Source organism: Suncus etruscus, chromosome 7 (assembly GCF_024139225.1).
Source record: "Suncus etruscus isolate mSunEtr1 chromosome 7, mSunEtr1.pri.cur, whole genome shotgun sequence".
Taxonomy (NCBI): Eukaryota; Metazoa; Chordata; class Mammalia; order Eulipotyphla; family Soricidae; genus Suncus; species Suncus etruscus.
This window is the reverse complement of record NC_064854.1, coordinates 76,820,448-76,832,854: the sequence shown is the minus strand read 5'-3', so window position 1 is coordinate 76,832,854 and position 12,407 is coordinate 76,820,448. Positions and strand designations below refer to the sequence as shown.

The 12,407-nt window shown below is 37.2% G+C and overlaps 1 protein-coding gene and 1 non-coding gene across 4 annotated transcripts in view; both read left to right on the top strand.

Annotated features, from left to right (window-relative positions):
• PHF3 (PHD finger protein 3) overlaps positions 1 to 10,422 on the top strand; it is a 425,013-nt gene extending 414,591 nt beyond the window's left edge. For all 3 annotated transcript variants that reach the window (XM_049776751.1, XM_049776749.1, XM_049776750.1), the window contains 3 exons: positions 4,720 to 4,809; positions 7,189 to 7,384; positions 7,618 to 10,422. In XM_049776751.1, coding sequence (XP_049632708.1) covers positions 4,720 to 4,809; positions 7,189 to 7,384; positions 7,618 to 9,701 — 2,370 coding nt within the window. In that variant the 3' untranslated portion in view covers positions 9,702 to 10,422. The remainder of the gene's footprint in view (positions 1 to 4,719; positions 4,810 to 7,188; positions 7,385 to 7,617) is intronic.
• Positions 2,336 to 2,439, top strand: LOC126015312 (U6 spliceosomal RNA). Its single transcript, XR_007498190.1, has one exon. It is a non-coding gene; the product is annotated as a U6 spliceosomal RNA (small nuclear RNA).
• Positions 10,423 to 12,407: the final 1,985 nt, after the last annotated feature.

Here is a 12,407-nt window from a genome sequence, read left to right as displayed (position 1 = left end):
CCAATTTATTAAAAAGTATTGTTATTCATAAACCATTCTATTAATGAAATTATTAGTTTACTAATAGAATAGAATTTTAGAACTGAGGAAACTATACTCTAGAATTTTCTTGTTTACTTATGACTGTCCTCAACTGTCCTCACTGGCCTGTGTTTGGGATCATATAAGAAACTGAGATGGAACCCAATGGCCATGTGCAGGACAAGTGTACTACCCACTTGTCTTGTACATGGGACAAGTATATAGTGTATCTCCAGCCCCTTGTCCTCTTATGTTGTCTTTATATTATCTCTCTGGTAACTTGTCCTATTATTTAAAGAAGGTGTTACATGGATGGGTATGGAGATTATTATGCTGAGTGAAATGAGTCAAAGGGAAAGCAATACATATAGAATAATCTCATCATTTGTGGAATATAAGAAAAACAAGAGGCAGTATGGTAAGAATATTTAGAGACAATAGAGATAAGGGTCAGGAGGTCTAGCCTCATGTAGGAAGTTTGCCTCAAAGAGTGGGGAGTGCAGTTATAGTGGAGAAGGGTCTTCTACAGGGGTCTCAAACTTGTGGCCCGTGGGCCACAAACGGCCCTCCATACAACATTTTGTGGCCCTGCCCTAGAGGAATCTTTGTTCTGTTTTGTTTTAGTTGTTTGGGTCACACCTCCCAATGTTCAAGGCTTACTACTGACTTTGCACTCAAGGATCACCCTGACTTTGCCTCCTGCGGCCCCCAGGTAAATTGAGTTTGAGACCCCTGCACTATGATTTTTGGAACTGATCGTTTAAGAAAAGAAAACTTGGGGAGAAAATGACTTGAAATGGTACCCCAGGTAAACCATAGAGTCAAAAGGGTGGGGAGGGAAGAGGTAGGGAGAGAAGAGAGAGAGAGAGAGAGAGAGAGACAGAGAGAGAGAGAGACAGAGAGAGAGAGAGAGAGACGGAGAGAGAGAGAGAGGAGAGAGAGGAGAGAGAGAGAGAAGAGAGAGAGAGAAGAGAGGAGAGGAGAGAAAGAAAATAGAGAGAAAGGGAGGAAAGAGAGAGAAAGGGAAGAAAGAGGCGAAAGAGAGGAAGAGAAAAAAGAAATCCCTGCCCCAGAAAGGGAAGAAAGCACTATTGAAGGATGGTTTACATTCTAGGACTGAAAAAAAAAAAACAATGAACAATTTTGTGACTATGGTGCTTAAATAAAGCAATTAATAATGATATTAATAATAAAGAAGCTTTTTAAACACATCTTGCAGATTTGGTTTCAAGGCTATGACCCTCAGCTGTTGCTTTTCCATGTAGCTCTATCATTTTCTTTCTTCAAATCTAGATGTTAATCTAGCTGAATAGAGGGTTCTTTATTTTTGTTTTGTTTTTTTGTTTGTTTGTTTTGGGGCCACACCTGGCAGTGCTCAGGGTTATTCCTGACTCTGTGATCAGAAATCGCTCCTGGCAAGCTTGAGGGACCATATGGGATGCTGGATATCGAACTAGGTCAGTCCTGGGTGGACCACTTGCAAAGCAAAGGCCCTGTCGCTGTGCTATCACTCCATCCCCTGAATAGAGTCTACCCTTGAGTCTGTGTGTTCACTGTAAGAAGTTTCTGTATGCAATGTGAGGTTTGATGAGGAGAACTCTTAGGTCAGGAGACAACCAGCCACAAGCAAAGTTATAAGCATGGGTTTTATATGTAGGTCTGAAGAATAGAGTAAGCAGAGGATATGAAGTGTGGTTGTGGGCCTGAAGAGATGGTAGAGATTGGATGTGAGGCTGATGGTATTCTGTTTTTGTTTTTGGGCCACACTTGGCGGTGTTCTGGGTTACTCCTGGTTTTGTGCTCAAAAATCGCTCCTGGCAGGCTTGGGGGACCATATGGGATTCTGGGAATTGAACCCAGGTCTGTCCTGTGTCAGCTGCGTGCAAGGCAAATGCCCTACCGCTATGCTCCTGGTATTCTAATGGAAGGGTAAAGAGAAGGGAAGGGAAACTCCTTCCCAAAAGGTTCCAGGTTAAGTCACACTATGTTCATTCATCTGACTTTGAATAATTCTGTCATTTCTATATCTTTACTATTATATAATGTTACATAAATCATAGTGAATAATATTTGCTTTCTTGGTACTTGAATTGCTAGATAATATGGTAGGTTTTTCATTTTGTTTTGTTTTTTGTTTTGTATTCTTGGTCTAGATAACCTAGGAGGAATTGCTTGGTTATATCCCTCAGGGATTCTAGTCTACAATTTTGTTTGACTTTTTTCTAATATAGTTATTTAAGCTCCCAGTTACTTAGTATATTTAGTAAACATTTTCATTTTATTTATTTTAATTTTAAAATATTTTATTAAAACAGTGCTCGCTTCAGCAGCACATATACTAAAGTTGGAACGAAACAGAGATTAGCACAGCCCCTGCGCAAGGATGACATGTGAATTCGCGAAGTGTTTCATATATATATTATTGAAACAATTGAAAATGAAGTTTCAGTCCCAATCCAAAATGTCTCCCAAGCACTCTTGGCAGTTATCCCTGAGCAAAGAGCAGGAAGTAGCCTCCATGTATTACTGGGTATAGCCCAAACAACCACATCCCTAAAAAGTAAAGATTATGAAAGGCACAAGAGAACTTAAAAGTACAACAGAGCTTCATAGAGCTGAAGCTATGAAATCAATGGATAAGGAAGCTCTGTTGTACTTTCGAGTTCTCTGGCGCCTTTTATAATCTTTCTTTTTTTATTTAAACAAATTTCTTCTTTGTCAAAGTGTCCATTTCTTCTCCCCATTTTTTTTTGGGGGGGGGGCGCCACACTCGGCGATGCTCATGGGTTACTCCTGGCTGTCTGCTCAGAAATAGCTCCTGGCAGGCACGGGGGACCATATGGGACACCGGGATTTGAACCAACCACCTTTGGTCCTGGATCGGCTGCTTGCAGGGCAAACGCCACTGTGCTATCTTTCCGGGCCCCTTCTCCCCATTTTTTGATGGAATTAGATGTTTTTTTCTTGTAAATTTCTGTCAGTACCTTGTATATTTTGGAGATTAGCCCCTTATCTGGGTGAATAGGGTGAATAGTTTCTCCCACTCAGTGGGGTGCTCTTGTATCCTGGATACTATTTCCTTCGAGGTGCAGAAGCTTCCTACTTTAATATATTCCCATCTGTTAATCTCTGCTTTCACTTGCTTGGAGAGTGCAGTTTCCTCTTTGATGATGCCTTCAGTCTCAATGTCCTGGAGTGTTTTACCTATGTGTTGTTCTATATATCTTATGGTTTCGGGTCTAATATCAAGGTCTTCCATCCATTTGGATTTAACATTCGTACATGATGTTAGCTGGGGGTCTAAGTTCGATTTTTTGCAAGTGGCTAGCCAGTTGTGCCAACACCACTTGTTGAAGAGGCTTTCTTTGCTCCATTTAGGATTTCTTGCTCCTTTATCAAAATTTAGGTGATTTATGTCTGGAGAACATTCTTTGAGTATTCAAGCCTATTCCACTGATCTGAGGGCCTGTCTTTATTCCAATACCATGCTGTTTTGATAACTATTGCTTTGTAATACAGTTTAAAGTTGGGGAAAGTAATGCCTCCCATATTCTTTTTCCCAATGATAGCTTTAGCTATTCTAGGGTGTTTATTGTTCCAAATGAATTTCAAAAGTGCCTGATCCACTTCTTTGAAGAATGTCATGGGTATCTTTAGAGTGATCGCATTAAATCTGTATAATGCCTTGGGGAGTATTGCCATTTTAATGATGTTAATCCTGCCAATCGATGAGCAGGGTATGTGCTTCCATTTCCGCGTGTCCTCTCTTACTTCTTTGAGCAGAGCTTTATAGTTTTCTTTTTATAGGTCCTTCACATTTTTAGTCAAGTTGATATTTGAGTTTGTGTGGCACTATTGTGAATGGGGTTGTTTTTTTTAATGTCCATTTCTTCCTTATTACTATTGGTGTATAGAAAGGACATTGATTTTAGTGTGTTAATTTTGTAGCCTGCCACCTTGCTATATGAGTCTATTGTTTCTAGAAGCTTTTTCGTAGAGACTTTAGGGTTTTCTAGGTAGAGTATTTTGTCATCTGCAAACAGTGAGAGCTTGACTTCTTCCTTTCCTATCTGGATTCCCTTGATATCTTTTTCTTGCCTAATCGCTATAGCGAGTACTTCCAGTGCTATGTTGAATAGGGATGTGGTGTTTGGGCTAGACCCAGTAATACATAGAGGCTACTTTGGACTGGAACTGAACCTTCTTCATTTCTGCCACACAAGGCATGCATTTCAGGCTACTGAGCTATCTCACCTCTGTAAAATAAAAATATTAAAATAATCTATGAGTTGGGTGAGACCATCCCAGGCATTGTGTTTCTAACTCCTCAGGCTGACGAGTTTGATGAAGTAGGGTAGTGGCAGAGAAATAATACATAGCAGTTAGAAAAGGTATTCATTGGAGCCAGCTCTCTGCCAGGTGCTGCCTATATCATGTGCTTTCTTGCTAACCCAAAGCCAACTCTGCTCTCTTTAGTCAAACCATTACCCTCAATCATAGGTGGAGGAATGTCTGCAGATGCAAAGGCAAACTATCTGTGAACTTTTATATCTCAAAGGAAGGAGTTAGGGAAAAACGAAGTTGGGGAAGGGTTACATCTTCCTTTTTTTTTTAAAATTCACATTTGTCTTAGAGATAGATTTTTTTTTATGAATTATGAAATTTGTAATAAAGCTTTCTCTACTTTTTTAACCACAGGATCTACCAGACAGTATTCAAGTAGGAGGAAGGATATCACCTCAGACAGTTTGGGATTATGTTGAAAAAATAAAAGCATCAGGAACCAAGGTAATGCAAGCTTTTTTTTCCTATACCAGTGAGTCTGACAAAATATTTGAAAGTAAACCTTGAAAGAGTTCTGTATGAATCCCTAGGGAAGCAGCCAGTACACAATCTATTCTGTGTACTATATACTCAATAAAATAAAACTAAAATTATTAGCTAAGATTTAAATTTGCTTTTCTGTAATACCTTTTGTGTTTTGGAGAAAATAGTTCTACTGGAGTAATTGATGTTCAACATGGAATTTTTGCCTTGCTTTGACAGTAAATATATTTTAGAGTCAGGGTGTATCTATGACAACAAAGAAATCCTCAGTATAGATGTTAAATTTTCTCCCATCTTAGGTTGATTTGCTATTTAGGGTGGTGAAGTAATCTTGGTTCTAGAAGTTTATTCATCCTCTCAGGGACCTTAAGTTTTCTGCTGTTTTGCAATACTATTTTTCTTATCAGTCAACACAGAAAACAGAAATGAAAAGTTTTTATTGTTTTATGAGTTAAGTCCAAAAGTGCACTAATCTTACTTTTATTTTTATTGGCAAGAACATAATTATGTAGCCTTCTCTATAGTTACTAAAGATGCTGGGGAAATAATCTTTATTTACTAGCCATAGGCCTGGCTAAATAGTAGGACTTCTCTTGGTAATAAGAGGAATAGAGCAAGGTGGATATTGAAGATAATTAGTAGTGTTGACCACAGCCATATTGTTTTTTATTTCTTGCCTAATAAAATATTACAAAAGTTAATCACTAGAAAAAATGTTTTTTTTTTTCTCTTCAAGAAATTACTTTCTACCTAGCACATTGTAGCTACATTCAAAAATCAGATCTTGAATAAGTAGTAAACATGAACTTATCCCTTTTCTCAGTCTCCCCCCACCCTGTTCTTAAGATTAAAGAAAAAGGGTATCAAAATGGATTATCTTAAACTGAAATAGTATGTTTTCAGTATGGTGATAGAACACAAATAGTCTTTGAAATATTATTTTAAGTCACTATGTTTATTTGCTATTACTTTCTCATGACAACTAAAGCCATAGAAAAATATTAGAAAGTACTCTTGTTGGACACTTTCTCTTAATAGATTCTCTTAATACCTCATACATTACAAGATGTGTTTTTGTTTCGTTTTTGTTTTTGTTTTTGGGTCACACCCGGTAACGCTCAGGGGTTACTCCTGGCTATGCGCTCAGAAGTTGCTCCTGGCTTGGGGGACCATATGGGACACCGGGGGATTGAACTGCGGTCTGTCCAAGGCTAGCGCAGGAAAGGCAGGCACCTTACCTCTAGCGCCACCGCCCGGCCCCACAAGATGTGTTTTTATGGCACAATTCCATCTTGAACTGACAGTGTAATAATATAGGTTGCTTCTAAAAGAGCAGTTTATGTTATCCTTTATATGAGGAAGATTCATGGTTTAACTCACTCATAGCTTTCTCTAAGATTTTGTATCAATTTAGGCTTGAAATCTTATACACTATCAATATCTGTCTAAACCATAGCCAAGAACCCAGGGCAAACAAATTATTTTCTGAGTAAACTAAATGATTTTATAAACTTTATGACTTATGCATGTATACTTGAGGTCTTTTCTCAAAGTCCTTGATACCTAAACTCATTTTCTGTTACTTGGATTATCACTGCAATTATGTGTTTCTGATTATCCAGTAGGATAGTTGTGATAGGGCTGTTATATATATATGGTATAAATAGCATATATACTATGGGTGTATCACCATAACAAAAGAATTACCTTGGGACTCACTTTCTATAGGGAAAATTCAGGTCTAAAAAAGTTAAGTTTTATTTTAATATTCTTGGTTCTTTTTTGTTTGTTTGTTTTTGGGCCACACCTGGCAGTACCCAGAGTTACTCCTGGCTCAGTGCTCAGAAATTACTCCTGGCAGGCTCAGGGGACCATATGGGATGTTGGGTATTGATCCCAGGTTAGTCTTTGGTCAGCTGCTTGCAAGGCATATGCCCTATTGCTGTGCTATCACTCCAGCCCCCTCATAGTATTATTAACCTATTTGGTAAATATTCTTTTATATTCTGAATCTAAGTTGGAAGACCATGTTATTTGGTAACCATTATTATGAAAAACAGCAGATTATTATTATTATTATTATTATTATTGGTTTTTGGGTCACACCCAGCAGCGCTCAGGGGTTACTCCTGGCTCTGTGCTCAGAAATCACTCCTGGCAGGCTCGGGGGACTATATGGAATGCCGGGATTCGAACCGCTGCCCTTCTGCATGCAAAGCAAATGCTTTACCTCCATGCTATCTCTCTGGCCCCAACAGCAGATTATTTTAAATTTAGAATTAGTATTTATAATGAGGCAGTTATTTAGGTTATCATTTAACCTTTTTTTTTTTTTTTAAGGAAATATGTGTGGTTCGCTTCACACCCGTCACTGAAGAGGATCAGATTTCTTATACTTTGCTGTTTGCATATTTTAGCAGTAGAAAACGCTATGGAGTAACTGCTAATAACATGAAACAGGTTAAAGATATGTACCTTATTCCTTTGGGTGCCACAGATAAAATTCCACACCCTCTTGTGCCTTTTGATGGACCTGGTAGGTATATGTTTTAATAATAGATCATGATTAAAATCTTGTGGGAGATTATACTAAAGTGAAATTTCTATTTTCTTTCTTTGAATACAGTGTCTAGAGCTGGCATGGGAGGGAAAGGCATCTATTGAAAAGGCTTTGAAAAACTGCTATATGCAAAAAATTACAATTTATTATAGTAGTTGAAAATGAGTATTTTACTTTTTAATATTTTAATTAGTGTTTTCTTTCTATAGGACTTGAACTACATAGACCTAATCTGTTGTTGGGCTTAATCATTCGTCAGAAATTGAAACGACAACATAGTGCTAGTGCTAGTCATACAGCTGAGACTCCTGAAAGTGTACCAATAGCATTGCCACCTGATAAAAAAAGTAAAGTAGATATTTCCATGGAGGAAACAACAGAGGAAGAAAGTGACTTTTTTAATTCTTTCACAACTGTATTGCATAAGCAAAGAAATAAGCCTCAGCAAACTCTTCAAGAAGACCTTCCAGCAGTAATTGAACCCTTGGTAGAAGTCACCAAACAGGATCCACCAAAACCATTACGATTTCTTCCTGGGGTATTGATTGGCTGGGAAAATCAACCTTCTACTCTGGAATTAGCAAATAAGCCTCTTCCTGTGGATGATATTCTTCAGAGCCTTTTGGGCACTACTGCTCAAGAATATGAACAGGCTCAACCAGTGACAGAACAAAACAGTCTTAAAAAAATTCCATTTATAAATGAACCAGCCAACCCCCAAACTGAGAAAATGGATAAAGCAGAAGTGACAGATAATGAAACCGAGGGGGAAAATGTTAAATTAGATCCTTTTTCTGAAGCTGTAGGTAATTCAGCGGAAGAAGAGACATCAGCTACAGGTTCCTCTTTCATTTCTTCTGGACATTTAACAAATCTTAGTCTCAGAGGTAAACCACCTGATGTTTCTACAGAAGCATTCTTAACTAATTTAACAATCCAATCAAAACAGGAGGACAGTGTCGAGAGTAAAGAGAAGCCATTAAAAAGACAGTTACTGCAAGATCAAGAGAATAACATGCAAGATAATCAGACTTCAGGTACTAATGTAGGAAAAGGAAATGCAGATGGTAATGTGAGTTGTAATGAAAATCTTGTTGCTAACACAAAGTCCCCACAGTTCATCAACCTGAAAAGGGATCCCAGGCAAGCAGCAGCAGCAGGACGAAGTCAGCAGACAACCACTTCAGAAAGTAAAGATGGAGATATTTGCCAGAATGAAGAAATAAACACCCTGCCTACTCTGTCACTTACTGAGAACTTAACAGAACAAATCCATGTAGAGGAAAAGTTGGCTTCTGCAGAGCAAAGCCCAAGTGTTCAGCAGAATGAGAATTCAGTGGTTGAACAGAACTCTTCATCAACAGAAAACACAAACACTTCTCAGACTGAACAAGTGAATCACCCACAGGAGGATATTTTAATGCAAAATATTGAAACAGTGCACCCATTTCGAAGAGGAGGGGTCGGAACCACATCTCAGTTTGAAGTTGGAGGCACCTGTCAATCCGAATTTTCTTCTAAAAGTACCACCTTTACTTCTAGAAACAACAGTCCCAGAACAGGTACAAACTTTTCACCCATGAGACCACAGCAGCCCAACCTTCAGCATCTCAAGTCTAGTCCTCCTGGATTTCCTTTTCCAGGGCCTCCTAATTTTTCTCCTCAAGGCATGTTTGGATTTCCACCGCATTTGCCACCTCCATTACTTCCCCCTCCAGGCTTTGGCTTTTCTCAAAACCCCATGGTTCCTTGGCCACCTGTTGTTCATCTGACAGGCCAGCAACAATGTATGATGGGTCCCCTTTCACAAGCATCAAGGTATTTAGGGCCACAAAATTTTTACCAGGTAAAAGACATACGGAGACCAGAAAGGCGCCATAGTGATCCCTGGGGTAGACAAGACCAACAACTTGATAGACCATTTAATCGAGGCAAAGGGGATCGCCAGAGATTTTATAGTGATTCACATCACTTGAAGAGAGAACGACATGAAAAGGAGTGGGAACAAGAATCTGAAAGACATAGGCACAGAGACAGAACCCAGGACAAAGACAGAGATAGAAAAAACAGGGAGGAAGGGCACAAAGATAAAGACAGGGCACGGTTATCACATGGTGATGGAAAAGTAAGTAGAGATAGTAGAAATGTAGACAAGAAACTAGATAAACCTAAAAGTGAAGACCATGTAAAGGACAAAGAACGAGAGAAAAGTAAACAGAGAGAAGGAGAAAAGGACAGAGATAGATATCACAAAGATAGGGACCATGCTGACAGAACTAAAAGCAAAAGGTAAAATTTGCAGGCCGTGTCAAGATTGTATTTAAGAAACAGATAAATGTTATATCTTAAAACCTTGATGATTGCCTGATAGGATTGTGCCATCTTTTACATTTTTAATATTGGTGGTTTGTGTGTTGGGGCAGAGTGCTGTGTACCAGTGCTCATCATCCCTTCTTCATACCAACTGTCTAGTAAATAGGAATTTAAATTTTTTAAAGTTTTACATTGCGGTATATTCAAATATTTGTTTTATTAATATGCAATAAAGGCTTAGAAAATTTAGTTTTATTCTTTAATTGGTAAAAATGGTTAACTATGGAATATATTTACTGCCTCTAGTGAATGTCCTTTATATAATTATTAATTTGAAAGTAATGTGTGCTCTGTATGTTTGTTACAAATTACACTGTTTTTAAAGATATTGTAGAAGAGCAACAAAAAGCCAACCAATTTCATAACCAGATTGTTTTAATCATTTAGTTTAACATTTTTGACCAGGAATCAGAAATCTAAGGAGTTCATGTATATTGTGTATAATCTACACTCATTGAAGGCTTTCATTACCATGTTACAACTTTGTGGTAGGCCATTACTTGCTTTTCATTTTGGCTATTCAGAGACTTGAATACTTAAGCTTGTACATGATCTTGTGTTTTGCTATCCTTTTTACTGTAAAATGTAAATATTTTAAGGGATATTTTGATTCTAAATATGATAAAAGAATTTCTCACCTATTTTGTGTGTGTGATTTGAAATTGAATAGTAAATTAATTTCTTTTAAAGCTTTAATCACCTTTAAGGTATTTTTCTTTTTTCTTTTTTTTTTTTTTTACAAGAAAATATATACTGATACAGCTATCTGTGTTGGGTGGTGGGGTGGGGATTGGTAATAGATTATTACAATTATAGTAAGTCATATTTCAAAGAAGTCTAATATTTCGTGCTAAAATTGCACAAATATGCATCTGTAATCTACTTCATAGGTGTTTTTGATAGCTTGTTCATTATAACTTGGTACATTAACCACAGAATTTTTATTTGAGAACATGTATTATCCTTTTTGTTAACTTACTAACTCTTCATTTTTGGGGGGGGTATAACTGTCTTTTCTTAGGCAAGCTTTGCTTGAAATAAAAATCTCAAGTATTTAAATCTTAAATTACATACACATTGATTGCTGTCTTTTAAAGTAGCAGCTACTAAATCATACAAACACTTGAGAGCTATGAAACAAGAGAAAACACTATTTGTACTGGATTTCAAAGAAAAACAGTAAAAATTGAAAAAAATTAAGATAACATTTGCTTTCCTAAGTTATAGTTAAAAATAGATATCAAAATTGAGCTTACCTTTTTATTTTATTTTATTTTTACCATAACCAGTTGTGCTCAGAGCTTTCTCATGGGTCTATGTTCAGGGATCACTGCTGGTGGGACTCTGGAACCACATGTGGTGCTGGGGAATTGACTGACATCAGCCAAATTCAAATCAAACACCTTACCCTCTATATTGAGCTTGTCTTGCTTTTTTAACTGGAGAGAAAAAGCATGGAAAATCTAAACCAAATATTTGATCAAATTGCAACAAATTACAACCTCTTCTTTTGCTATTTTAGCCTCTCAGATTCTATTTATTTATTTTTTATTAAGGCACTGTGAATTGGAACTTGTACCAGGCATTCAATGTTACAGCACTAATCTCACCACTGTTGATTGCATCAGCTTCCCTCTATTCCCTACCACCCTTTACCTTGCCTCCTTGACAGGCACCTTTTAAGTTTGGTGGTTGTAATTGGGATCTCAGGCTTACAGTGTTGTTGGTTCTGTAGTTTAGATAGACATATTTACCACACCTCTATACCATCCGTCAGTGTACATGAGGCCCCAGACTTCTACATTATAGAGGTAGCCCTGTACTTTGGCACTTATTCCACTTTTCCTCCATTGCTCCCTGTTTCTTTCCTGTTTTCATTTTATAATCTAGGTATTCCCACCCCATCCACTTTGTTACCTTGCATTCCCAACTTCTGAAGTTTATTAACAAAAGTTGGGAATCAAGAGGACCTGTAAAGTTTGTTTAATTTTGATCATCTTTTGGAAATTGTTAGACAAATTAGTCTCTGAATAAAACTTAAAAGTAGTCTTTCATCTTTTGTACCAGTATGAAAAAATTGATGACAAGGTTTTATTCCTCCAGAAAATGCAAATTGAATGAAAATGTATTTTGTATTGCTTATTTGTATGCTGTCTTTGTTTTTACTAGTTCTTCTGGTTAAGGTTAATCAGACCCCAGATAATTTACTATTTAAAAGTACTTTTTGAAATTTAGGGCAATCTTAGTGTGTTAATAATGTATCTAAACTGTCTGTATTTAGAGGTCTTAAATATAAATAAAGTTTACCCATTAGGGCAATAAGATCACCATGAGCCCTCTATATAAAATCTGATGTGGAACACTTAATGTAAGCCTTGATATTTTCTGAAGTGAAGAATTATCTTTGAGTGAAGAAAACTTAGAGCTAATGAAGTTAGTACTTAGAAAAATTGACATATTGTCTGGAGTTAGACTTATTTTTTGGCAGTGGAGTTTACCTTGGTTCTACTTTTGTTTCAAGTTCATGTGTGTTGCACTTGTGATCTTAAGAAATAAAAAGAAGCAAAAGGGACAAATTATTATTGCTAATATTTACCTTTTGCAAAATGAAGACCCTGCGCATCCT